Source organism: Manihot esculenta, chromosome 7 (assembly GCF_001659605.2).
Source record: "Manihot esculenta cultivar AM560-2 chromosome 7, M.esculenta_v8, whole genome shotgun sequence".
NCBI classification, from domain to species: Eukaryota; Viridiplantae; Streptophyta; class Magnoliopsida; order Malpighiales; family Euphorbiaceae; genus Manihot; species Manihot esculenta.
In genome coordinates, this window is record NC_035167.2 from 10,179,293 (window position 1) to 10,203,265 (window position 23,973).

Here is a 23,973-nt window from a genome sequence, read left to right on the forward strand (position 1 = left end):
TAGGACAAGGACTCCAAACATCTGAATGGACTAACTCAAAGGGGGACGAAGCCCGTTTATTGACTCGAGACAGTGTAGGTAAACGATGATGTTTGGCAAATTGACAAGACTCACAATCTAGAATAGACAAAGAATGAAACTGTGGATATAACTTCTTCAAAGCCGAGAGAGAATGATGCCCCAAACGACAATGAACATCAAAAGGTGTTAAACACGTGGGGCATACTAGAGATCGAGGAGATCGAGGTAGTTGCTGATCCAAAACGTAAAGACCCTCTGACTCACTCCCTCTACCAATAATCTGCTTCGTCGAAAGATCCTGAAAAACACAGTGATCAGGAAAGAATAAGACACAACGATTCAATGCACGAGTGAGTTTATGTAACAGCCCGGAAACCGGTACCCCTCTGTAACGGCCCGAACCGCCACCGGCGCTAGGATCCAGATCGGCTTAAGGCCGCCGGGACCCGTAGCAAGCCAAACATACCTCCTATCACCTGGTCAAATCCCATACATGATCAAAACTTTAACGTAAAAACTCAAACATCTGATGTACAAACCGAGCCTGACCTGTATGTGACATAACTGAAAGCAAAAAGGATCCCCCTACTAGAGCCCTCATCAAAACTCTAGCTGGGTCAACATAACATACATCAAGCTGGGATTACATCCAGAGAACTAGAACCTAACCTGTGCATGCATCAAACCACAAACACAAGACCTCCTCTAGGGTCCTCATCCATTACCATAGCGTGGTACACAACACATGCCACAAGATTAGTTCAAACTTAACTCCACATTAAACTATACATACATCATGTACTAAAAAGGGACTAACCAAGTGTCAGGGCCAAGCACAGTACTAATCCAATAAACATAACTCCAATTAACTTTACATTACAATAACTCAGTTACATTACATCATGTCCATACTAACAGTACTAATCTATAACTATTACAAAAGCATAACATCTGCTCTTGAGACTTCCCGATCAACCTCAAACCTGCAACACTGGGGTTAGGGGAGAGGGGTGAGCTAAAAAGCCCAGTGAGTAGAAACAAAGAAAACAGTTCATTAATTACATGCTCTCATGAAATGCGTCATAACACAAAGAAATCACATAACTGTATCTTGTCCGTCTCGGGGTTCATGCAATTAAATATTCCCCACGGACTGTTTTTGAGAGTTTCTTTCTTTGCTAGCATCCTTTACTCTCAAGGATCGGACATGACCTCAAAAATCCCTCTGTCGGTGCCCGGCTCCCCCAAAGGAGCTCACACAGGACTTTCACATACATGACAGGGTGCCTAGTCCATAGAGAGCTCACAAGGACTTTCCTATATGTACTTGTCCGACTCTCAAAGGACTCACCCAAGACTCAATGACAGATATGGGCTATTGAAGTCGCCTTGGTCCAAACCTCCTGAAAACAACATCAAATAATGCAATGCGCCACATTCGTGAACTAATGCAATCATCCTATTACATATATAAACATGATGCATGAGCATGCTTTAGGCATTTGATTTTCTTAAAATAAAAGATTTAGTTTAGTTCTACTCACCTCTGGCAGACGCTGACTGACTCTGCAACTGCTAGCACTACTGGCCTCCTCGGTCCCTCGGGTCCGATCCTACACAGGTGGACTCGAATGAGGTGCCAAACACACTCTAAACAACTCATAAACATACCCCAAAAACCCCCTAAAACATCATAGAAACATGCATAGAAAACACCCATGAAAAGGCTGGACAGGGCACTTTCGGCGGCACCTTCGGCGGCCGAACCCTCCCTCCAGAGACGAAACTCGGGCACTTTCGGGGGCACCTTCGGCGGCCGAAAGTCCCACTCCAGAGACGAAAGTCAGACACTTTCGGCGGCCGAATCCTTACCTTCGGCGGCCGAAAGTCTGCTTTCAAGCCAAAACTCAACTTTCGGGGGCAAGGTTAGGCGGCCAAACCATGCATCCAAAGGCAGGTTCGGCGGCCGAAACCACCTTCGGCGGCCGAACCTGAGTTCTTCCCAGAAGGGCAGAACTTAGCTTCACATGCATTCAAGCCTCCCAAACCTTCCAAACACCCCAAAACAAACACCCAACTAAACCAAAACATGCATACTCACTCCCACAAGCATAAAGGGGCATAAACTAACTTAAAACCCCAACAAAACATTATGTAATCATACATTGGGCACAAAACTCACATAAACCTAACCATGCATATCTACCCATAAAACACCATCAAAACCTTCATAAAACTTCATAAAAACACTAGGGAAGCAAGGATCTACACTTACCTCTTGAAGATCGAGGGTGGTGTAATTCCTAACTCGGAGGTGTGGAGAATCCAAGCTCCAAAAGCTCCAAGCTCCCAAAACTCCCTTTCAAACTTCAAAACTCTTCAAAACAACCATGGAGCTCATGAAAACATGAAAGAGATGAAGAAAAACATGAAAACGGCCAAGAAATGACATGAACTCACCTGAGCTCGAGAATGGGGAGAAAACTCTCCCATTTCCGATCTGAGGGCCCTTTATAGGTGGCCTGGTCGAAGACCTTCGGCGGCCTAACGTGCCCCCTAAACTCATGCAAGTTCGGCGGCCGAACTTGACTTTCGGCGGCCGAACCTTGGCTCGTTCAAACAAGACTTTCGGAGGCCAAAGGCGCTCCCGAAGCCTTTCCATGTTCGGCGGCCGAACTTCACTTTCGGCGGCCGAACCTGGCAAACGCCTCCTTGGTCTTTTCTCTTCAAAACTCAATTTTTCTTTCAATTAAAACCCTTAAAATCATTTGAAAATATTTTTAGAAAACACATTCTACCCTTCTAGAGAGATCCAACACCCTAGATTCCGCCGGGAGGCAGGAATCCCGATGCCGGATTCTAGCCGGGTATTACAGTTTACTCACAGAAAGCAAATTAAATGCGAACTTAAGGAGACATAAAACAGAGGATACAGAAAGAGAAGGGTTAAGTTAATATGACCAGAACCCATGACAGAAGATTTAGTGCCATCAACAAGAGTAACATAAGAAGGCGATGTATGAGACTCAAAATTGGACAAAAGGGTAGAATTACCTGACATATGATCGGTAGCACCAAAATCAATAACCCATTTGGAGGATGAAGACACAAGACATGCAGTAGAGTTACCTGACTTGACTCGGCAATTGCAGTGATAGAGGAGGAATTAGAGGATTTTAGAGATGTCTGGTATTGGATGAATTGTGCATACTCATCTGCAGATATCAAAATTCCCTGATCGGAAGATCCATTCAATTTGTGTTCCGTGATTTTAGTCATCATAGGAATCACATCAGTTACGGTGGTAGTTTTACCTTCAGCCATAAGGATAACCAACCCAAAACGATAGCAACAAAAGAAACATAAAATCAAAAAACGACGTGAACAATACCGATGAACAGTAAACGATAGCAACAAAAGAAACATAGAATCAAAAAACGACGTGAACAGTACCGATGAACAGTACCACATAAACAGTACCGATAAACAGTACCACATAAACAGTACCGATGAACAGTACCCGTGCACAGTGCCGATGAACAGTACCGATGAACAGTACCCGAATATGAATAGTACCTAAAACACCTCCATCCAACACCCGAACGGCAAACAAACCTCAGATCTGACAAGGGCATCATGTGGCGACTCTAATGACAGTGAGATCCAAATGTTACCCTTTATGGGTAATCCAAATGAACAGAACCCTAAGTCTCCAAAAAAAAAATTTTTAATTTGACGAGAGAGAGAAAAAAGTAAATCTCTACGAAAAAGGCACTGATACCATGTAGAAGGATAATATTTGTTGTATTTCACAATAGAGATTACAACCTATTTATACATGAGAGACGGTATCTAAACAGGAAGGAAAATCAATCCTATGATTATACAATCCCTAAGATTAAGCAACTGACTCATCTATCAATATTTACTTCCTATATTAAAATATTTACTTTTTATAACTTATAACAAAAATCAAAGATCAGTCTACCATTCAAGAAAACTAAAAAAATAAACTCAAATTAGAATAAATAAATTAAGTGAATCATATATTAATTCAAAACTCATAATTCAACCCAATTCAAATCATTCAGCTTAACTCAATTCGTTTATGGGATAAGATGATGCACTAGATATGGCCATGGTAGCTTGGACTGTGAATCAAACTCAGAATTAAAATTGATCGATTCAATTCAACGATTTGACTTAATTTTGATTCGATTTTTTTATTTCTTAAATAAATTATTTTTAAAAAATTATGTCACTTAAAATTAATGTATGAGCAAATTAACTTTAAATTTATTTTTAATTTATAAAAAATATTATTGATATTTAAATGTAATATTATTTTATTTTTGTATTATACATATATTATTTTATTTTTTATATCATATAAATGGATACACTTTACAATTTTCTTATTTGATAAAATATATATTCAATAATACTTAAGATTTATATTTACTTCTTTGTATTTTATTTAAGTTTTTATTTTTAAATTTTTTTTAAAATTGAAATTAGATTACCAGTTTATAATTTAAATTTAATTGAAATTGGAATGGGGAAAAACCAAAGTCAAGAAAAATCAAAACTGTAAATGCTTTAAAACTGGACTAAAACTATTAAAAAACCTAAATCATTTTGAACTGTTATAAATTAGATCTATTTCGATTTGATTCAAACAATAAATCGAATCGCCGATTCTGATTCATAACTACGTCTACAATGTATCGATTGGAACTATCACAAAAAATAAGCACCGTGAGATGCCAACGTTACTATCACCAATTACAACAACCGAAAGGTGAGCAAAAAACTAGCAATGTTGATAACAACGACAGAGTATAAAATAGCCAACATGCCACATCTAGAGTCTCAGGAAAAAAGATAAACCAAAAACAACTTATAGCAAAATCATTATGCACGAGAAGAAGACACCACAAAATCTCTCTAATTAAAGAAATTCTCCTCTAAGATAACTAATAAAATTTTTAACATAAAAATCAAAAAAAAAAATTATGAAATATACATGAAATTCTCCTCTAAGATTTTGTTTACTTATTATCCTTCTCTCTAATTAGCCAAGGACTAGAGGCTCAGTTGAGTGAATCATCTCCCTGCCCCTATTCTACTTCCCTCCCTCAGTCTTACTTTTTAAACCCACATGACAAACATCTCCATCAATCATTAAAAAACAGTTGGAAAATATATAAAAGAACCAGTTATAACAAAAAGATTGGTAGAAGTCAAAGGGATCTTTCAAATTTGCCACACTATTGAGGATCTATAATCCCTGCTGCACAGGCCTATCTATATATGAATTTTGAAGACTTCACCTTGATGGATATCTCTTTTCAAACATTTATTCATACCTCAAATGTGATGCAAAAGACATGCTTAATTCTCAATTTTACATGCAACAAGGCTGTGTTCTCTCAAAATAAACTGGCTGAAAAAGTTATTTAAAATAACTAGAAAACAAGATTTTGCTTATACATGTGCCCATTTTCCAAAATTTTAGCGAGGATTTGAAAAATAACTTTAGATTGTTTTCTACTATTTTCCTTTATAACAAAAGTCATGTTTTTCAACTATTTTCAACAGGTAAACATGTTTTCTATCCATCATCACATTTCACATGAAGATTTAACCCTACAATAGAAATAGAAAAGCTAATGGATAGTTGAATTTTAAGCAGAGACAGTTTACTAGAAGCTCTAAATGGATTTATAAGTCAATTAAAGTAAACTGAGTTTGTAAATCTTACTTGTCCCTTGAAGATAGAAGTTAGCTTTAACTTTTGTCTCAGCAAAAGTAACTTGATCCTTTTAAGAATGACAGAGTGCTGTAGTTCTGTGATGGTCACCCATACATTCCAAAAAATTTTCTGGTATAAAGAACAATACGAAAACTGTAAGAATACTATATTGTGTCCATCATATTTATTCTCTACAGTTTGCCAACAAACAAAAGTCATACAGTGCTGCAGGTGCCAACAAACCAAAACCAAAAGATGAGTATTTAGACAAAAGAGAGAATTGCTGTTGAAAATCAATCAGGTGCATATGACCTCACCTACTCTGAATGCTTAAAAGCTTGCTGGGAATATATATATATATATATATATATATATATATATATATATATATATATTTACAAGTATGTATGTGTATATGTATATATGTATGCATGCATAAACTCAAATGAGCAAATTTTACAGAAGAAACTTCCTTATTTGGATAAAAGTTCGTTTTTCTCCATGTGCTCTTCCAGGAATAGCTTTTCGAAATACTGAAAATAACATTTCATGTCTAAATAATGGAAAATATACAAGTAAACGTAGGGACTTGTTCTGAGAAACAATGAGAAAAAGTTATCCACTGCAAAGTATTATTTTCTTCAAAACCAAACCAACTTTTAGAAACAAGTCTGAACATGCCTAAGCGTGTAGATTTCATTTTGTTGAACCTCAAACAAGTAAAAGTAACTTTCGTTTGTCACATTGAGTCTACCTTAGTTTTAGATGACCTTTAATTTGACCCAACTAAAATAAATGGAGAACTTTATTGTTTAAATTATGCTCACTAAATTATGAACTCTTTCATTTGAATTTCTGAGGGAATAACAAATGAAAAAGCCAAATGTGCCTAGTACAGACATAACCAAGTGAATCTTAATAGGCCTGCTGCAAATGAACTAAGCCATTTGTTATTTTCGAGGTAGAGCTTCGCTTCATTAAGCTTGTTCATACCCATAATTACTAGATTCTCTCACCCCAGGAAACCGCGACCCAGGTACTGCATCTTGAAACGCAATACTCTTCTGTCCCAAATTGCTAGGGACACCATTCAGTTTGCCAAAATTATAAGTTCCACAAGAAATGAAAATATGGAAGGAAGGAAGAAGAAAGATCAATAAATATGAAAGTGTGCAATAGCAGCATGCAGGCACAAGAAGAAGAAGAGGAGAGGAAAAAGGCTATAGCAAAAGAATAATAAACAGAAGAGAATACATTTTGAAACATTTTAAGCAAGATAGTTGATTTACATGTTAGTGGAATAGGTTGACGTGGGAGTGTAATTGGTTATTTTATTAGTTAAAATTTAAATTTTTTTAGAAAATATGAATATCATCAACTATTAATCATATATTTAATTATTTAAACATTATATTATATTGAGTAAATATAATTTACATTCCCAAATTAAATTGGCACACTAACTAAACATACCACTGATACCAATCAAGGTTACCCCCTACTTATCCTATATTTCATTAATTAGCATACCATGTACCCGTACCAGGACTCAAGAGTACCATGGTCTAGGAAACTATGTTCACTATGATCAATGATGCAAACTCAAGCTTACTTTTAAGGTTCAGTTTGTTTTCTTTCCATTTTAGGTGATGGGAAGACACATTGCCTTGAGTATATATTTCACTTTTGACTATATCTAGAGCTTAAACTCTATTCTTAGGCAGGATAGTTAAATGTTGAGCCTTAGAAATCTTTACCATCCCAAAAAAAAAAATCGTAGAAACTGTATAACATCTTTCCTAAAATTATAGCATTGATGTTGCTCCAGTTAAATGCAGTTCTTTGATTGTCATTTCCAGAAACTGATATTAGAAGCTACAAGTCCCAAGAAATTTACATTATGCCAAGGATGTTACTATTGACATTGCAGTGTCCAGAATAGATTGTTTAGAGGAACATGATGAGTTTATAAATAGCTAGCAAAAAATACTAAGTGAAAAATGTGTCCAAAAGTTATTTGGGTAAGTTTGAGCCAAATCAAAATCAATGGACTGAAAACAGTGAAAAGTGTGTATACCATACCTCTGCATTTAGTCTATGCAACAAGAAGGAAGCATCTGCCCTTGCATTTACAAACCGCCATTGCAAGTAACGGTTGTACAGAAGCCTCAACATACGTGCATCAACAATTCGATCCTCCCCCATCTTCCCTCTCCTTAAATCAACTGAGAAACTAAGAATTGAAGGTGTACTACCAGGATAACTACTCATGGGTCTCACCCTTGAAGGACTAGAAATCCCTCGTGATGGAGACGAAGCCGTAGGTGTCCAAAGCTTAGTAGGCGAGGCAGGCCCCGTGGCTCCCCTAATAATTGAAGAAGCAATAGTTCTGGGATGTCCCTGTACCATCAACACCAAATCTTTTTGATTGACTGGTTTTTGATGAAATGCTCATTCTGGAATTAGGACTAGTTGGTAATAGTGAACCTGGATCCTGCAAGCGCCTCAACCTGCTATTTGTTTCTTGCCAAAACCTTGCAGAAATAAAAATGCCACGAGCCCCTTTTTTCCTTTGGAAATCCCACTACCTAATTCATGCAATCCTAAAGTGCTACCAGAGGAAACACTATCACTATCAGATACAGTGAGATCACCAGTAAGAGAATATTCAATCACCGAATTGGCATCTGGGTTTTGCTTTGCATTGCCTAAATCCAAGCTCAACCTCCTCTCATCAACCATCACAGATGGCTGCAATGACTTAACCATCATCAACCCAGATCCCAGACTCCTCTTATCTCCACCACTACAATCCAAACTTGCTAATCCGGAGTGAAAACGGTTCACAGAGAGAGAGGAGTGAGAATTGGGAGTAGATTCAGAGGAAGAAGAACAGGGGAAGTGTGTGTATTGGGGATTTTTGGGTTTGATGAATCTTTGGAGAGAGATTTGTAATAAATTAGATAGATTTTAAATTAATAAGTATTTTTAATTTAGTTGTGATTAAATTTTCAATTACAGGTAGAGTATGGTTTTCTTTCTGGTTTATGGTCTTCTCTTCCTCTTCTGATAGATTTTGTTTTTTTTTTTTAAATACATTTTTTCTATTTATTTAACGGTATTCTTGATTTCCATAGATTATAATAGTATGATGCTATTTTTTAAATTAATTAGTCAAATAAATAGTAGGTTAATAGTCAAATAAGAATTATTATTAAATATATTAGTTGAATCCAATTTGAATTAGAATTATTATTAAAAGTTTAATTTAAATGGTTTTAAATTAATTAGAATTTATTTACGATATTACTTCCTAAATAATAAGATCAGAGCTTATTTATGATATTACTTTCTAAATAATAAGTAGCATTAATAGAAAATAAAATTAAAATTAAGTTAACTCAATTTAATAATAGAATAAAAATATAAATATAGAATTATTTGCAAATAGAAATTACAATTTTATTTAGGACTTGAATTAGGATCTATTATTGAATTTCAATTTAATATAAACACAATAGTAGAATATAATTTCAATTAGAATGGATTATTAAATTTCAATTTAAATGGGTTTACTTTATGATGGTATAAATTTATTAAAATTTAAATTTAAAAAATAAAAAAATAATAAAAAAATTTAAAATGAAAGTAATATTTATTTAATTTATAAGTGAATTTAATTATTATACAATATATTAACAATTTTTTGTGCATAAAAAATAAATGTCTTTATTTATTATTTTTATAATAAAGATATCATATCACGCTCTAAAATGTCTAAAACATACCATCAGTTACTAAAATTTAAAATATAATCCAATCTAAAACACAACATGAAAATTTTAGTCCTTTTCAAGTTTTATTTTTTTTCTTCAATCTCAAATTTTCATATTCAGCTTCTCCTTTTTTTTCATATTGTGTTGTATTTATCTTCAATCATTTTAATGTCTAAGGTGGTAATTCTTTTTGTTGTAGATCATACTTATTTTCTTTCTTGGTTTTCACAAGAAAATAAAAATTTTTTCGTTTACATGATATCAATCTCTTATAAAATTTGTTTTTTATCTTATTCCTTATAAAATCAACAAATAAATTCATATGAATAAATAGTTAATAAAATAATAATATTTATTTACTGTGAATAGAAAAAACATTATCATAATTATAAATGCAATATATTTATTAACTAAACACTCTGTTAAAATTTCACTAATATCAAATAAAATAACTATGGTTGTTTCATCTCCATAAAAAATATTTAATTTAAGTAAATACCTACATATTTATCAAAATGACTATTAAAAATTTTCATAATTAACAAAAAAATATTTATTAGGAAAAACGAAATTCATATATACTTGAAGAATATTCAAATCCATTGCAAATAAGGCATATTGGTTTATTATTATTTTGACTCATTTTTTTGTTGTATTTTTTACAACAATTATACCAGAGATCATTCCTATTTTGGATTGATAATATTTGGACTTCAAAACAATATTCAATTCCATGCATATAGACAATATATTGTTAAAATATTGATAGTATTTATTCAATTTAAATTAAATAATAAGAATAATAAAATTTACATACATGATCATTATTTTTCAATACTAATTTTAAACTAATTCTTTGTGCTCGAAGAAACTTGTTTGGACATGATAAAAAATTAATTTATTTTCTATTTCGTATCCTGCAATTAAGTCTTAAATACTAATTTTAAACTAACTCTTTGTGCTCAAAGAAACTTGTTTGGATATGATAAAAAATTAATTTATTTTCTATTTCGTATTCTGCAATTAAGTCTTAAAAGTTATGACATTCATAATAATATCGACCAATAAAATAATTTGAACAAATTAAAATGATATACATCATTATGCTAATAATAATAACTTACAATTCTTGTAGTATTTCAATTTCGTGTAGACTTAGATTAATTTCTATTGCTATAACTGTGATCCTATTCAATTGAATAATATCTATAAATTTTGAAATACAAAATAACTTGTGGTTAATTATATATATATATATATATATTACTATCATAAAATGAAGTCATAACGTTTGATATAGCTATTATTAAGTAATTTCAAGAATTTCATTATCATTATCAGCTAAATCTCCCAATCAAATTAATGGTATCTTATTGAATATGCATTAAAAAAAACTTTAAAATAATTACATAATAATATCAATAAATATATTAATATCATATTTGTTGAAACAATCTAGATATTGTATTTATGTAATTATAATATCTCTTTTCCTTTTTTTGTATTTTTATTATAAATGCTAATTTCACATGAATAACTGCTGCCAAAATATCTACAAAACAAAATTAGTAATAGTAAAATTACTCATTAACAAAATTAACCCAACAATAATATAATACAATACAATAAAAAAAATTTAAAATATATATACCTATTATTGTGTTGCTCTTAGTAAACTTATACACATATTCAAATGGTATAAAATTATAAGATATAATTTCTCGTGGTATGATAATGTCATTTTCTTTGATAATAATATATTGTGTGAGTATTAATTTAAATTTTTCATAAATATTAAAAGTAAATATTTTTATTATTTAGAAAGTAAAATATAAATTTGTTCCTGAAAAGCATAAATAATATATACATATATAGATTTATATAAATAAAAAGAAAATATCAATCTAAATTATAAAACTCATATACAAAATAATTTTATAAAGAAAAAAAGTGTGTAAATTTTAGCTGGCTGAGAAACCGTCCATGTTTTTAAGTGGTTAGAACAATCATAATAGAAAAAGAAAAAGAAAAAGAAAATATTTATGAAAAGTTATTATTTTGATTTTTCTCAACATTAACTATATTCAATTATAAATTAATTAATTTTAAATTAAATTAATATTAAATATAATTTTATTTATTTCTTATCTCCTTATCAATTAAAATTATTTTTCTCTTTTGTCCATTACCATTGCTATATGGTTCTATGCAACCTTTGTATATTACCATCGCTTAAATACTCTATTCTTTTTTATTTTCTTCCATGAATTTATTGCAATAATATGAGAATATTCTTTTATGTTGATGTACATATTAATTTGTAATAAAAAAATTATAATTAATTTCATATGAAATAAAAGATAATTCATATATAAGCAACTTAATTTAATTTATGTGAGAAAATAAAGGAATTTACATGTTGTTGGCTGGTTCCACAAGTAGATAAGAAATAAAGAAAATCATTAAGCTTTATGCTCTCCACATAAATTGATATCTCCTTAATTTTCATTCACTATTCTTTTATATACATATTAATTAAATTTAATTCAATTTAAAATAGTATTATAGTATAGATTATGAGTCCAAATTTTATACGAAATAGGATTTTTTAATTTAATATAGAATTAATTATTTATGACGTAGAATGTCTTCAATTCAATATCTATTTTAAATTTTCATCAAATTATGAGTTCAAATTCTATATGGAGTAGGATTTTCTTAATTCAACATAATAAAGTATTTATAATATTATATAAATATTAATTAATTAATTATAAATAATTTAAAGATATTTTAGTCCCTTCAAAGTTCGCCTCTTCATTCGTATTTTTATATATATTATAGATTATAGATATAGATTATAGATATAGATTATAGATATAGTCTAGTAATAGCATAATATATTATAAATATAATTTTTTTAAAAAAGCTAATTAACTAAAAAAATCTCAATTTTTTGCCTTTATTTTTATTTTAATTTAAATTTTATAATTTTAGTTTAATTGGCCTAATCTTTACATTTTGATACAATTTTAGTAAATTTTTAAATTTAATAATTTATGTTGTAATTTAATAGTTTAGCTAATTTTTGGTATAGTTTTAGTAAATTTTTAAATAATTATAATTTATGTGACAATTTGATAATATAACTCATATGCGATGTGTATTATTGTTATTATTTTATATCAAATCTAACATATATATTTAAATATTTTTTGGTTAATTTTTAAAATTAAAATTAAAAATAAATATTTAATTGATAAATATATTATTCACATTTTTGATAAATTTTATTTTACAATTATTATTAAAATTAAAATTAAAAATAAATATTTAATTGATAAATATATTATTCACATTTTTGATAAATTTTATTTTATAATAATAATTGTAAATATTTTATAATAGACATATTATTTAATAAACAATAGTACCATATATAAAATAATTAAAAGTAATATATTTATTAATAATATATTTATTATAAAATTTTTATAATTATTGATACAAAATAAACAATAACCGGCGACATATGTTTAATGGTTAGATTATTATTATTTTTAGAATTAAATAGTTAAATATGAGTTAATATTATTTTCATATGTAAAATTAATTTATATTTAAAAATAATAAAATATTATATTTGGCATTTTATCTGATGTTCTAAGACCTAGAGAAAATAGGATTTCTGTGTGTAAGCTTAACTGGGAATGTCACGCTTCCCTTTTTTTTTTTTTCTTATCCTCTAATGACGCATAACTGCCACCTGTTCCTGTCATGCAGAGCCGTATGTACAGGCATACCTGCCTGTCCATCCTTATCATGTGGCCATTTAATTCTCCTCCAGCGCGCGTGGTGGTAGGGTCGCAGTATAACTGGGCCTGTTCCCCTATTCCCCGTCACATTATGCGAGATAGGCTCCTTTCTAGGATGTCTGGGCCTTCGGGCAGCCCAACCTGCCTCAAGCGCGGGTTAGACGTGATGTTGGCGGATTGGCCTGCTTAATGGGCTCTAATGGGCTTTGAGTCCGTCTCTTTCTTCAGGGCTCGACCTCAGCCCGGATGCTAGAGGCCCAACAGGTCATCAAGTGTCCCTTTACCTCCTCAATAGTTATTCCATGAGTAATGAAGAGTAAATCCCTAGATCTCAATTATGACCGCACGATCCTAGGTAGGCTTCTGTCAAAACGTCTCTTCTTTACCTTTACTCTTTTCAAATTCGCATTCTCCATTTCTCTCCAGACTCTTCTTGCTCTACTTTCTCTACTCCGTCTTTCCTCTTTTCTGCAAAATTTCTCTGAGGTACGTCTTCTGTTTCCTAATAGCTGCTGTTAGAATCTCTGATATTGTGGCTTTGAGGTCTATCGTCACCTCTGCTACTCTTACCAATTTCTTTTCTCTCGACTACCTAGACACCTCCATCTACAGCATTAGGACTCCATATTGCAATGAGAGGATCATTCTTTCCGTTCCTCCACCGGTGGGTTCAATGGATCCCAGCGAGATCGCAACTTGATCTTCTATGTCAAGCAATGCGATTTTCCCTTCTTTATCGAGGTTTTTTGTCACTTTGGAGTGACCCCTCGCATGCTTTCTCCAAATTCCATCATCTTCATGTGCTCCTTTGAATCAGTTAGCTTGTGTTGGAGTTTTGCCCCTTCTGTTGCTTTGTTTTCTACTTTTTTTCGCCTGGTTCGGGCAAACCATGGGTTCTACTACTTTGCTCTCCGAGGAGGGTTATCCATCTTCTCGGGGTACAAAAACTCAATTAAAGGCTGGGCTGAGGCCTTTGTGATGGTAGAGATGAAGGAAGACTCTAGGATCAATTGGGATGTTCATCTCTCCTAGAGGAAGGTTTCCCATGATTGTAACGACCTTCCTCGGCTGCCCCTGGTGGACCAGATCTGCCTTCTCCGACTGAACTCTATCTCAAGGAAGTATGATGTCGAGAAATGCATGTTCGTGTCCAATTCTCGAGACTGTTAGAAAGCTAGTATTCATTTATTGATGTTTTGCCTTTTTCTTCTGCCTTTTTCTTTTTCCTTTTCCTTGTGTTTGTCTTTAACTTGAGTTGTTTTTGTTTTTTCAGCTTCTTCTACGCCGATGGATAAAATCAAGCCTCCCAAGAACTTTACCATGTCCTAGGAGAACATGAAGGCCACACTATCTAGCCTTCAAGGTTGGCCGATCAGTGGCGAACATGACCCACGAGATTTTCTATGCCATTTCCCCTACAGTGACAGGTCGGACTGCTGCCCCTGCTTTTTCGCGGGTGCTGGTGTCCGTGTCCAAAGGTTCTTGCTCTGCGGCTTCTAGGGCCTCCGCTCAGGGCAAAGCTCCAGGCTCCTCTAAGTCTCCGGCGGCTCCGAGGCCCAAATCCACTTCTACTCCGGCGTCCTGGGAGCCCATTACCATTAATGAGTCCATAGAGAGTGGCTCCAAGGGGGGACTGAGGTCACTCCTTCTGCGACCCAATCCTAACAGGCTACTGGTGCCATTGTAATTGGTGCCACTGTCGACAAGCGAACCTAGGCTTCTGAGGCCTCCCCTGAGGGCTAGGTTGTCAAAAGGGCGCATGTGGCAGGGCCTCCGGAGGCCGTTCTTACTTCCCCTGGTGACAAAGGGAAGCAGGCCGTGGGGCAATTGACCTCAGCCCCCAATAACGAGCTCCTCAATGCTTCTGAGGTGACTCCTGGGTCTGCGGCGGCTTCTATCGCCGAGATGCTACGCGAGAAGATGTTTGGAGGGGTCTCTGATGTTTCTAACCCGTGCTTTCTCGCTTTTGCCAACCATCTGGACTACTCTACCAAACAACAGATAGCCTTCCGCTCGTGGTCTCGGGAGGACCTGGGGGATAGTCTTAGAGAGATGCTCCTCATGGTGAGTTGTCTTACTTTCCTTAGACATGTTTTATTTTCCTTGTTTTTTATTTGTTGCCCCTTTTTGTCAGGCGTTGGGTATATATATGGAGATCGACGCTCGGGATCAATCCCTCTAGAGCTCTAGAGCTCGATGGACCAACTTATCAATGAAACCCGTCGTAAGGAGAACATCATGGCCATTGGTAAGGCTCGTGGGAACATTATCAACCTCAGAAATCAAATTGAGGACCTCACCAAGTGTCTGGGGGAGATGCAGGAAGAGGTCAACAGGGCTTCTGAATGGGCCTTTGTGGTAAAGTCTCAACGGGATGAGGCTTTGGCATAGCTGTCTGTTTTGGAGGAGTCCTGCCGCCAACGTGATAAGGCCCGGGCTCAGTATGACGAGGCTTTAGCCCGTGTTGCTGTCCTTCAGCAAGAGCTCAATAAGTATGCCGAGGATCTGAAAGGCATGGTCTTGGCGATGGAGGAGTCTCGCCTTCAACAGCAACAACTTCGCCAAGAGGTAAGTGCCCTGGAGGAGAGGTATTCTGACCTGCCAAAGGATGTCCGAGCTGCGGAGGATAGGGTCTAGCTGGCTTGTGAGGAGCGCCTCCAGGAATATAAGGATTCTGCTGAGCTGAAGGCAATATTTTTTCTTGAATTTATATTTCAATATTTTTAGCATATCAAACAAAATAATTTAAATATTTTATAAATTTACATTTATATCACAGTTTTTCAATCTTGAATAGTGCAAACAAATGCATTAAAACATCTAAAATATTAATTATCATATTCTCGAACAAGTCATCTGCAAAGAGACAAAAATAATTAATTAATAATTTCTTTTGCCGCTCCAATTATAAAGAAGATGGTACGGTCAAAATGAAAAAGTATTAAAAAAAAATTAATTTGGAGAATAAGAAAATTAAAAAAAAAAAAGAGAGAAAATATTAGAGCTTATCTAGAGGCAGCCATGAATTTTCAATTAAGCCAAGTGAAATTTGATATTTGATCGTTGTGATAGTGAAGGAAAGCAGATTTTTGATAAATTAGGGATTTTAATTCATTCACTTTTTGACAGAATTTATTTTGCAATAAAAAATTTAAAAAAAATGTAAAATCATGTAATAATTTAATTTTTTTAAAATATTTTTTTAATTAAACTTTTATAAAATTCTTAATTTTAAACGAAGAATTAAAAGATTTCAATTACGATAGTTTAATCATTATTAATATTAAAATTGTTATTTAATTGTTTAAAATTAAAAAATTGAAATATAAATATAATTTTTAAAAAAATTTAAATTATTTTATTCAATAAATAAAAAATATAACTAATTAAAAAATTTAAAAAATTGTGATTAGAATAGTATGTGCCGAATTCAGTTTGTCAAATTTAATTTTAAGCCTTAAATAAAATCATAACTAGTGTTAAAGTTGTGTTTTAATTTTCTAAGATTAAAGGTTTATCCTAAAGTTTTAGACCATCTTAATTAATAGATTTTTTTTATTTTATTAATAAATAAACTGATTCCAATTTTTATTTTTTTATTAATAAATATTAAATAAAATAAATTATATTTTAATTTTTAAATTTTAATGTAATTAATAAATTAATTTTTATATTTTTAAAATCAAATACTTAAATAATTATATAATTAATCTATAAAATGAGAGATCGTTCTATTCAAAATTTTATTTATCAATGAGAGAAAATAAATATTTTAAATTTAAAATGTAAATTTGAGACTTTTTCTTAATCCTTGAATAGACTAAAAAAAAATATTATAAAAATTTATTTTTTTTAATACTCTTTTATATAATACATATATATAAGTTTATTAGTTTAGTGGATAAAAAATATTTTTTAATAATATTAAATAAAATAAAATATTATATATTTTAGTTTATAAAGAATTTACCGGTAATTTTATTACATTCAATTCAATTATTTTTATTATAATGGTAAGCAATCTAAAAAATTTAAAATTTAAAATATAAATATAATTAACATAATTGTTTAAAGTTATTTTACAAATTGTCGTATCTTGACTTCCGAACTGCCTGTACTTTTGAATATATTTCTTCATTGTCAAACTCAGATAGCTGTTTCAGCTTATCATTCCACGCGCATAACTCTCTATTTCTCAAGTCTGTCGCCACTGTGAGCAGTAGCAGAGGCAATCCTGCACATTTTTTAGCAATTTCTGCGGCGATAGGGGGCAATTTTGAATCTTTAGCACCTGCTACAGTTATTTCAAACAAACTCCGAGCCTCTTCGTCCTGTAGAACGTCGAGCTTGAATTCTTTCTGTGTGCCCATCTCGCGAGATAACACATCTTGTCCCCTTGAGGTGAGAAGTATTTTGCATCCTTTGAAACCATCTCCAAAGGGAATTCCTACTGCATTTAAATCAAGTTTTTTCCAAATATCATCAAGAATTATAAGTACCTTCTTCTCTTTCTTCAACCTCTCGTATAGCCGATTAGCTCTTCCAGGTATTTCCTCCACATCAAATTTCAAGCCCAGGATATCAGCGATCTCCGATTGAATTCTTCGGAGTTCTGGTGTTTGACCTACAGCAACCTTAGCGACGACGTCGAATCGCTTCCCTACCAGAGCTTTTCTGTGGACCTGTTCTGCTAGGTGGGTCTTACCCACACCTCCAAGTCCATACACCCCGATCATATTAAGATCTGGATCCAATAGTGCATCCATAACTTTCTCCAAGAACAACTCTCTTGAATTCAAGCCCTCACTAGCATATATTGACGGGGCAACTATCTGCTGTAGAGGGGGATGGAAGGAAATTGAATCAAGGTCGCCTTCATTCGCCAGCTCATGAATTGCCAGAGCTTTCTTATCTGCTTTCTTGCTAAGCTGGTAGCGTGTCTTCAAATCAGGACATAATCCAACGAAACACCTCTTTTTCGCTTGTTTTTCACCTTTGCTACATTCCTCAGCTTCTTCAATAGCTTTGCCTGCATCGCTCAGCCACTTGCTGACACTTTCATGGATCTCATCCCCTTGCCTTGTAGACTCCTCAACAGATTGCTGCAACTTGACTGTTCTGTTCTTCAATTCCTCAGCCTCATGATGGAGTTTCTCAACGTTGCTCTTGTAGGTGAAAGGGTAGCTGATATGTCGTTTGATTGGGACAGCAAAAAATTCCGCGATGGGTTCTTTAATGAACCCAGTGAAGGTGGAGATAAAGATATCAAGAACCATTTTGGTTTTTTGATTTTTTTTTTTTTTATTTGAAATCTCAGAGCAAAAACAAAATAGACCAAGAAATCAGAGTCGAACAAGAAAGGACTGCTGAAATCAACAGAAAAGCAAAACAGTCGCTAAAGAATTAGAGAACCAAATGAAGAGAGGAAGCAGAGAACTAACAGAGAGATGGAGGAGCGATGGTTATGGATGAGTAAAGGTTGGTGAATACTGAATACAAAGGAGGGAATGTAGGAGTTGACAAGCGATGACTTAATTATTGCTTTAGTTTTATAATTAAATTAATCATATTAATATGTTAAAATAAATAATGTGAAGTTAAATCAACAAGATATCAAATTTTGAATTATAAACTAAATAAATTTATTTATATTTTTTAAAAAATTATTATTTTTACATCTATGAATTTTTTTTCTTTTTATCTTCGTTTTTTGTTCCTCTTTTATATGATATTGAAAAATTATTATATAGTTTCTATAGCATATAAAAATTTATTAATTAATTTTTATAATTTTAAAAAATATATCAAATATTTTTAAAAAATTTATTCATTAATTATTATATTAATTTAGTTATTAAATATTATAAAAAATTTAAAATTATTTTAATAAGAATATATTAATTAATAAATTTTTTAAAAATTTAAATAATCCATTAATAAATTTTTCAAAACTATAAAAAATTTAATAATAAAATAATTATAATTAAAATTAATGAAATAGTTAATTACTAATTTTTTTTAAGAGATCTTAGATTTTTAATATATTTTTTAAATTTTTATGTGAAAAATCTAAATAATATATTAAATTCAAATCTCAAACAACTCAACTCAAGATACAACTAACAAGAGAGATGGGGCCCGCTGGCTATGGATCAGAAAAGGCTGGTGAATACTGAATAGAAGAGTTGACCAGCGATGACTTAATTATTGCTTCAGTTTTATAATTAAACTAGTAGTTTATCCGCGGTAATTAAAAATTTTTATATTATTATTTTATGATATTATTTTATAATATATTTTTTAAAAAATTTTAAATTCAAAATAATAATTAAATATAAATCTATTCACCATTAAACTCAATTACCACAAATAAAATTAAAAATTTTAATATTTGTTATAATATATTATTAATATATAATAATAAATTCTATAAAAAAAAATTATATTTTTTAAAAAATAAAATTTATTAAGTTCTAGTGTTAGTGGATGAAAGTAAGAGTGATGGTAGTAAGGGAGAGAATCATTCATTTTATCATAATATTTTTAAGTATATTAATTTTTTAAATGATAAAATTTAGTATATGAATTATGTTAGGTGATAAATAATTATAATATAAATATATTTTACTATTAAAAAAATATAAGATGATTTTTTAAAAATATTTAGATGACTCATCATTCAATTTCAATTTAATAAAGAGGGTTGAGTTGATTGTGCAACCATACATCTAATGTTAAATGTTAAGGAGAAAATAAAAAAAAAATTGTGTGAAGAAATACATAGAATAAAAAATTGTGATAATGTGTTTTATATAGAATGTATAATGAAAATTATATTTTTATAAAAATTAAAAATATTATAATTATTATAATTATTAATATAATAAATTATAGTTGTTTAAATTTAATAACTTAATTGTTTATTATTTATAATAATTGATTTAGAGTATTAGAATCACAATTTTACATTTTACTATATTTTAATTATTTATATTTATTAATTTTTATAGTTATTTAAATAATAAAATTTTAATTTGATAATATTACATAATTAAGTATAAATATTTAATTAAACTTTTAATAGATTATCATTGATAATTAAATTAAATTAAAATTAATATTTTGGCATTTCAGTATTTGTTAATAAAAATTCAATTTAAAATTAATATTTACAATTTGTAAATTATTTAGAATATAACTAAAATAAAAATATATATTTTAAAAGAATTATTTCATTAATTAAATAAAAATTAAAAAACTGTATTATAATTTGTTGTTAACTTTTAAATTTAATTTAATTTGGTAGTAAAAATGATCACTAATCTTAAAATTATATTTTTATTATTTATTTTTCATTTGTTTTATAAAAAATATTTTTTTAAAAATATCTTTTATATTTTTTAAAGTTTAACACACTTACAAAATTTAGTTAATAAAAAATTTTTTTAATAAAAAATAAATCATTTAAAAAAATAATTTTCTCCTTTAGAAAGAGAAAATTATTTTCCATCTGTTCAAATTTCATTAAAACTTATATTCATAAATTAATTAATAAAATTTATTTTTAAATTAAATTAAATAATAAAAAATAAATTATTTCATTAAAAAATATTTTTATACGTTAATTTTTTTGAATATAAACTATTTTCCTTAAATATACGGAATGTTAATAAATAAAATTTAAGATATAAATATTTTTTAAGTTTTCAGTATTTTTTCAGTAAATTATAAAATAACTAACTTTTGATAAATTAATGAAAATTAAAAAAAAGCTATTATCCAAAATTAACGTGCATTTTTTTGTCATTATTATATAAATAAATAATAAATTTGGCTCTATCACCGGTTTAGGACAGTAAAAAAAAAACGCTACTTGAGAGACAATTCAAGGTGTCAGACTTATCCAAGCCTGTTTGTTTTTCATATGTTTTACTTTAATTTTTAGTTTTTACTTTTATTTCTATTATCTTCAACTTTGAAGCTAATCATATTTTTTCTGGATAGGACTGCGCTTCATACAGTTCAAAGATATGCCCTCATATTTATTTTAAAATTTATATGGTAAAATTAATTGATTTACTTTTTAACTGCTCCTTATAAGTTAAACTCTTTTAAAATTTTAACTCCCATTATGTTATCGGTCGCCTTTCTCTCTCAACTCTCCTCTTTTTTGCAGATTAATGGTGGCAAAGAGGAAGCACGTTGCCACCAATCGGAGTCTCCTCCGACCACCACTCCTATGTCTATATGATGCATATGAGATTTAATAGACCACACTGGTGGCGAGACCATAGAAATACCGTCAATGACAAAGAAGACAATAGAGATAGAGACAGCAACTTTAGCCATCGCATCACGATCAGAAGACACCAGCAGAGCGGTAAGGATACGCCGATGATAGTAGCAGTAGCGAGGAGGTGCAACCTGTGTCTCCACCAGAAAAGAAGCAAAAGAAAATGATGCCAGGAATCGCTGGTAGAAAGGCCAGATTCCTACCTGAAGTGCATGAATTGAATGGTAATTTTAATTTTGAAGGAACCGATAAAGAAAGATATCAAGCTTTTCTCTATGCTAATATTTACCTTTACAAATGTGTTGATGATACTGCTTTGAAACAGCTGAATATAATTGATAAAGTTTATAAGTTGATTGATAATATTGGTCGGAGAAAATTTTTAGAGATTAAATTTTAGATACTAGGGGTGCTACAACTACCTAAGTTCTACTTTGTTTTCAGTATAGATGAGCTGATAAATTTATAATATTTGTAATTTGAAGCCCTATATGCACATAGCATAATTTGTTTTCAGTATAGATGAGCTGATAAATTTATAATACTTGTAATTTGAAGCTCTATATGCATCTAGCATAAAATATATATACATATATGTCTGTTTAATTGTATATATATACATATATGCCTGTTTAATTGTTGGCACATGTATGACATTGAAAAATGATGATACTTAGTCTAATAGGGTATAAATTAATAGGGTATAAATTAATCCATGGTTATGTTTGGCTTAAAATGTGGAAACGTGTATTGATAAATATTCACAAAATCATATGGATCTTGAAATATACAAATAAGAAGAAAATAAACAAGCATAATTATTAATAGATGCACTAGATAAAGTCGAGATGTAATACGCTAACAGTGGCTTCAATTCCATGCATGCAAAATGTTTGATCCATTACCACAGTCGCATATTATGGCGAGGTTGCACCAGAAGAGGTTACAGGTTAGTAATTAATTAAATTATCCAATGTTAGTTAGCTGTCAATTAAAATTTAAAGTGAAAGAAATTATTCACGAGCACAGCTGGAGCCTCTTCAGTACGCAAGGTTATTATATATTGCTTAGCTGTCCACGTATATTTTCAACATTAATTTATTAATTTTTGGCATGGTTTCTCACTTGGGCCATGGCACTCTATATATACTATCTTTGTACACCATACCCAGCATCCAACTAATTATTACTCTCTTCATTTGCTTTGTTTCAACTTTCAAAGTTAGCTGAAATGGCATTTGTCACTGCCAATGCTGGAGTTAAAGTTCAAATCAAGAGTCAATCAAATGATTTCTGGGATGCTATTACCAATAACCAATTTCTTCTTGATGCCATTCCTGACCTATATGAATCAATAATTTTTCCAAAACCCAGTAATCTTCAAGAGCGCAAAATCACGTATGGCTCAAGTATGTATATGGTTCAAGATAATTCTTCTAGCATGTCTTTAGAATCTATATATTACCTTATTGATTATTTATGAGAAAATTCATTATTGTTGGTGGATTTGTTTTGTAGGTTCTCAAAACATCAAAACCTCGACTGAACGTGTCGTTGAGAACAGTGATGAGAAATTTATTTACACTGTAGTTGCTGGTGACATCCTTACCAAATATGAAGTCAGCGACTTTCGAGCTACGATAAGTTACCCTGCTGACAAATGGGTGAAATGGACCTGGACCTATAAATATTTGAAGGACGGGAAAAGAAAGGCTCTTGACCTTGATGTAGAGATCGCAGACATTGTGCTTAAGAGCCTATCAAAACTTGATACCTTTATTCAAAAGAAGCAACACTGAATTGCATGTTTACTGTTGCACATCTCTGTGTGGTATGCTAAATAAAGCAGAATCCTACGTCTGCTTAACGCTCTATGCTTTATCTTAGTCGTGTTTGTGTTATGCTTGCTACGTGTTGTATTAAATAAAGCAGAGTCCTATCGTGCTTAATGCTCTGGACTTTATTTGCTTGTATTAAAATAAAAATCCAACTTTAGTTGCTTGTTCTTCCAAAAAATGATTTCTCCTTTCTATGCATGTATAATTAATTCCTTATGTGCTCATTGGTATACAATAATTTTAGTTGATAATATATTTTTTTATTTAAGTGATTGATGCACAAAATATCATCATAATTTAGTCAGTTAAATATATTTAATAATGATGTAATATTTTATTATTAATAATAAAATATAATATTTTATTACTAATATATAATGATTGCACTCAAATAAAAGATAAAAATAAAGTAAAAAAGAAGAGATAATAAAAATAAAAAATAGATGATAAAAAAAGAGAAAAACATATTCATTAT

General features: G+C 31.0%; 3 protein-coding genes across 3 annotated transcripts; 1 reads left to right on the forward strand and 2 right to left on the reverse strand.

Moving 5' to 3' along the window:
* Nucleotides 1–865: 865 nt before the first annotated feature.
* On the reverse strand, nt 866–8,788 carry LOC110618516 (QWRF motif-containing protein 2). The gene is made up of 4 exons (XM_043958460.1): nt 7,859–8,788; nt 5,786–5,905; nt 1,566–1,634; nt 866–1,012 (listed from the first exon to the last, which is right to left on the reverse strand). The coding sequence occupies exons 1-4, from the start codon at nt 8,183–8,185 to the stop codon at nt 956–958; spliced, it is 573 nt and encodes a 190-aa protein (XP_043814395.1). The 5' UTR covers nt 8,186–8,788; the 3' UTR covers nt 866–955.
* Nucleotides 8,789–17,446: 8,658 nt separating this feature from the next.
* On the reverse strand, nt 17,447–18,643 carry LOC110618949 (probable disease resistance protein At1g61310). The gene has a single exon (XM_021762215.1). The coding sequence runs from the start codon at nt 18,641–18,643 to the stop codon at nt 17,447–17,449; it is 1,197 nt and encodes a 398-aa protein (XP_021617907.1).
* A 4,168-nt stretch (nt 18,644–22,811) lies between these two features.
* On the forward strand, nt 22,812–23,748 carry LOC110619827. Its single transcript, XM_021763390.2, has 2 exons — nt 22,812–23,069; nt 23,179–23,748. The coding sequence occupies exons 1-2, from the start codon at nt 22,892–22,894 to the stop codon at nt 23,457–23,459; spliced, it is 459 nt and encodes a 152-aa protein (XP_021619082.1). The 5' UTR covers nt 22,812–22,891; the 3' UTR covers nt 23,460–23,748.
* Nucleotides 23,749–23,973: the final 225 nt, after the last annotated feature.

Excerpts from the sequence above, each read along its gene's own strand:
- LOC110618516 (XM_043958460.1), bottom strand. The coding sequence starts at position 8,185 with ATGGTACAGGGACATCCCAGAACTATTGCTTCTTCAATTATTAGGGGA. Across the intron at positions 1,635-5,785 it reads CTTCTATCTTCAAGGGACAA|GATCGGACCCGAGGGACCGA; the intron begins GTAAGATTTACA and ends CCACCTGTGTAG. Across the intron at positions 1,013-1,565 it reads TCAGTCAGCGTCTGCCAGAG|TGTTGCAGGTTTGAGGTTGA; the intron begins GTGAGTAGAACT and ends CCCTAACCCCAG.
- LOC110618949 (XM_021762215.1), bottom strand. The coding sequence starts at position 18,643 with ATGGTTCTTGATATCTTTATCTCCACCTTCACTGGGTTCATTAAAGAA.
- LOC110619827 (XM_021763390.2), top strand. The coding sequence starts at position 22,892 with ATGGCATTTGTCACTGCCAATGCTGGAGTTAAAGTTCAAATCAAGAGT. Across the intron at positions 23,070-23,178 it reads CAAAATCACGTATGGCTCAA|GTTCTCAAAACATCAAAACC; the intron begins GTATGTATATGG and ends TTTGTTTTGTAG.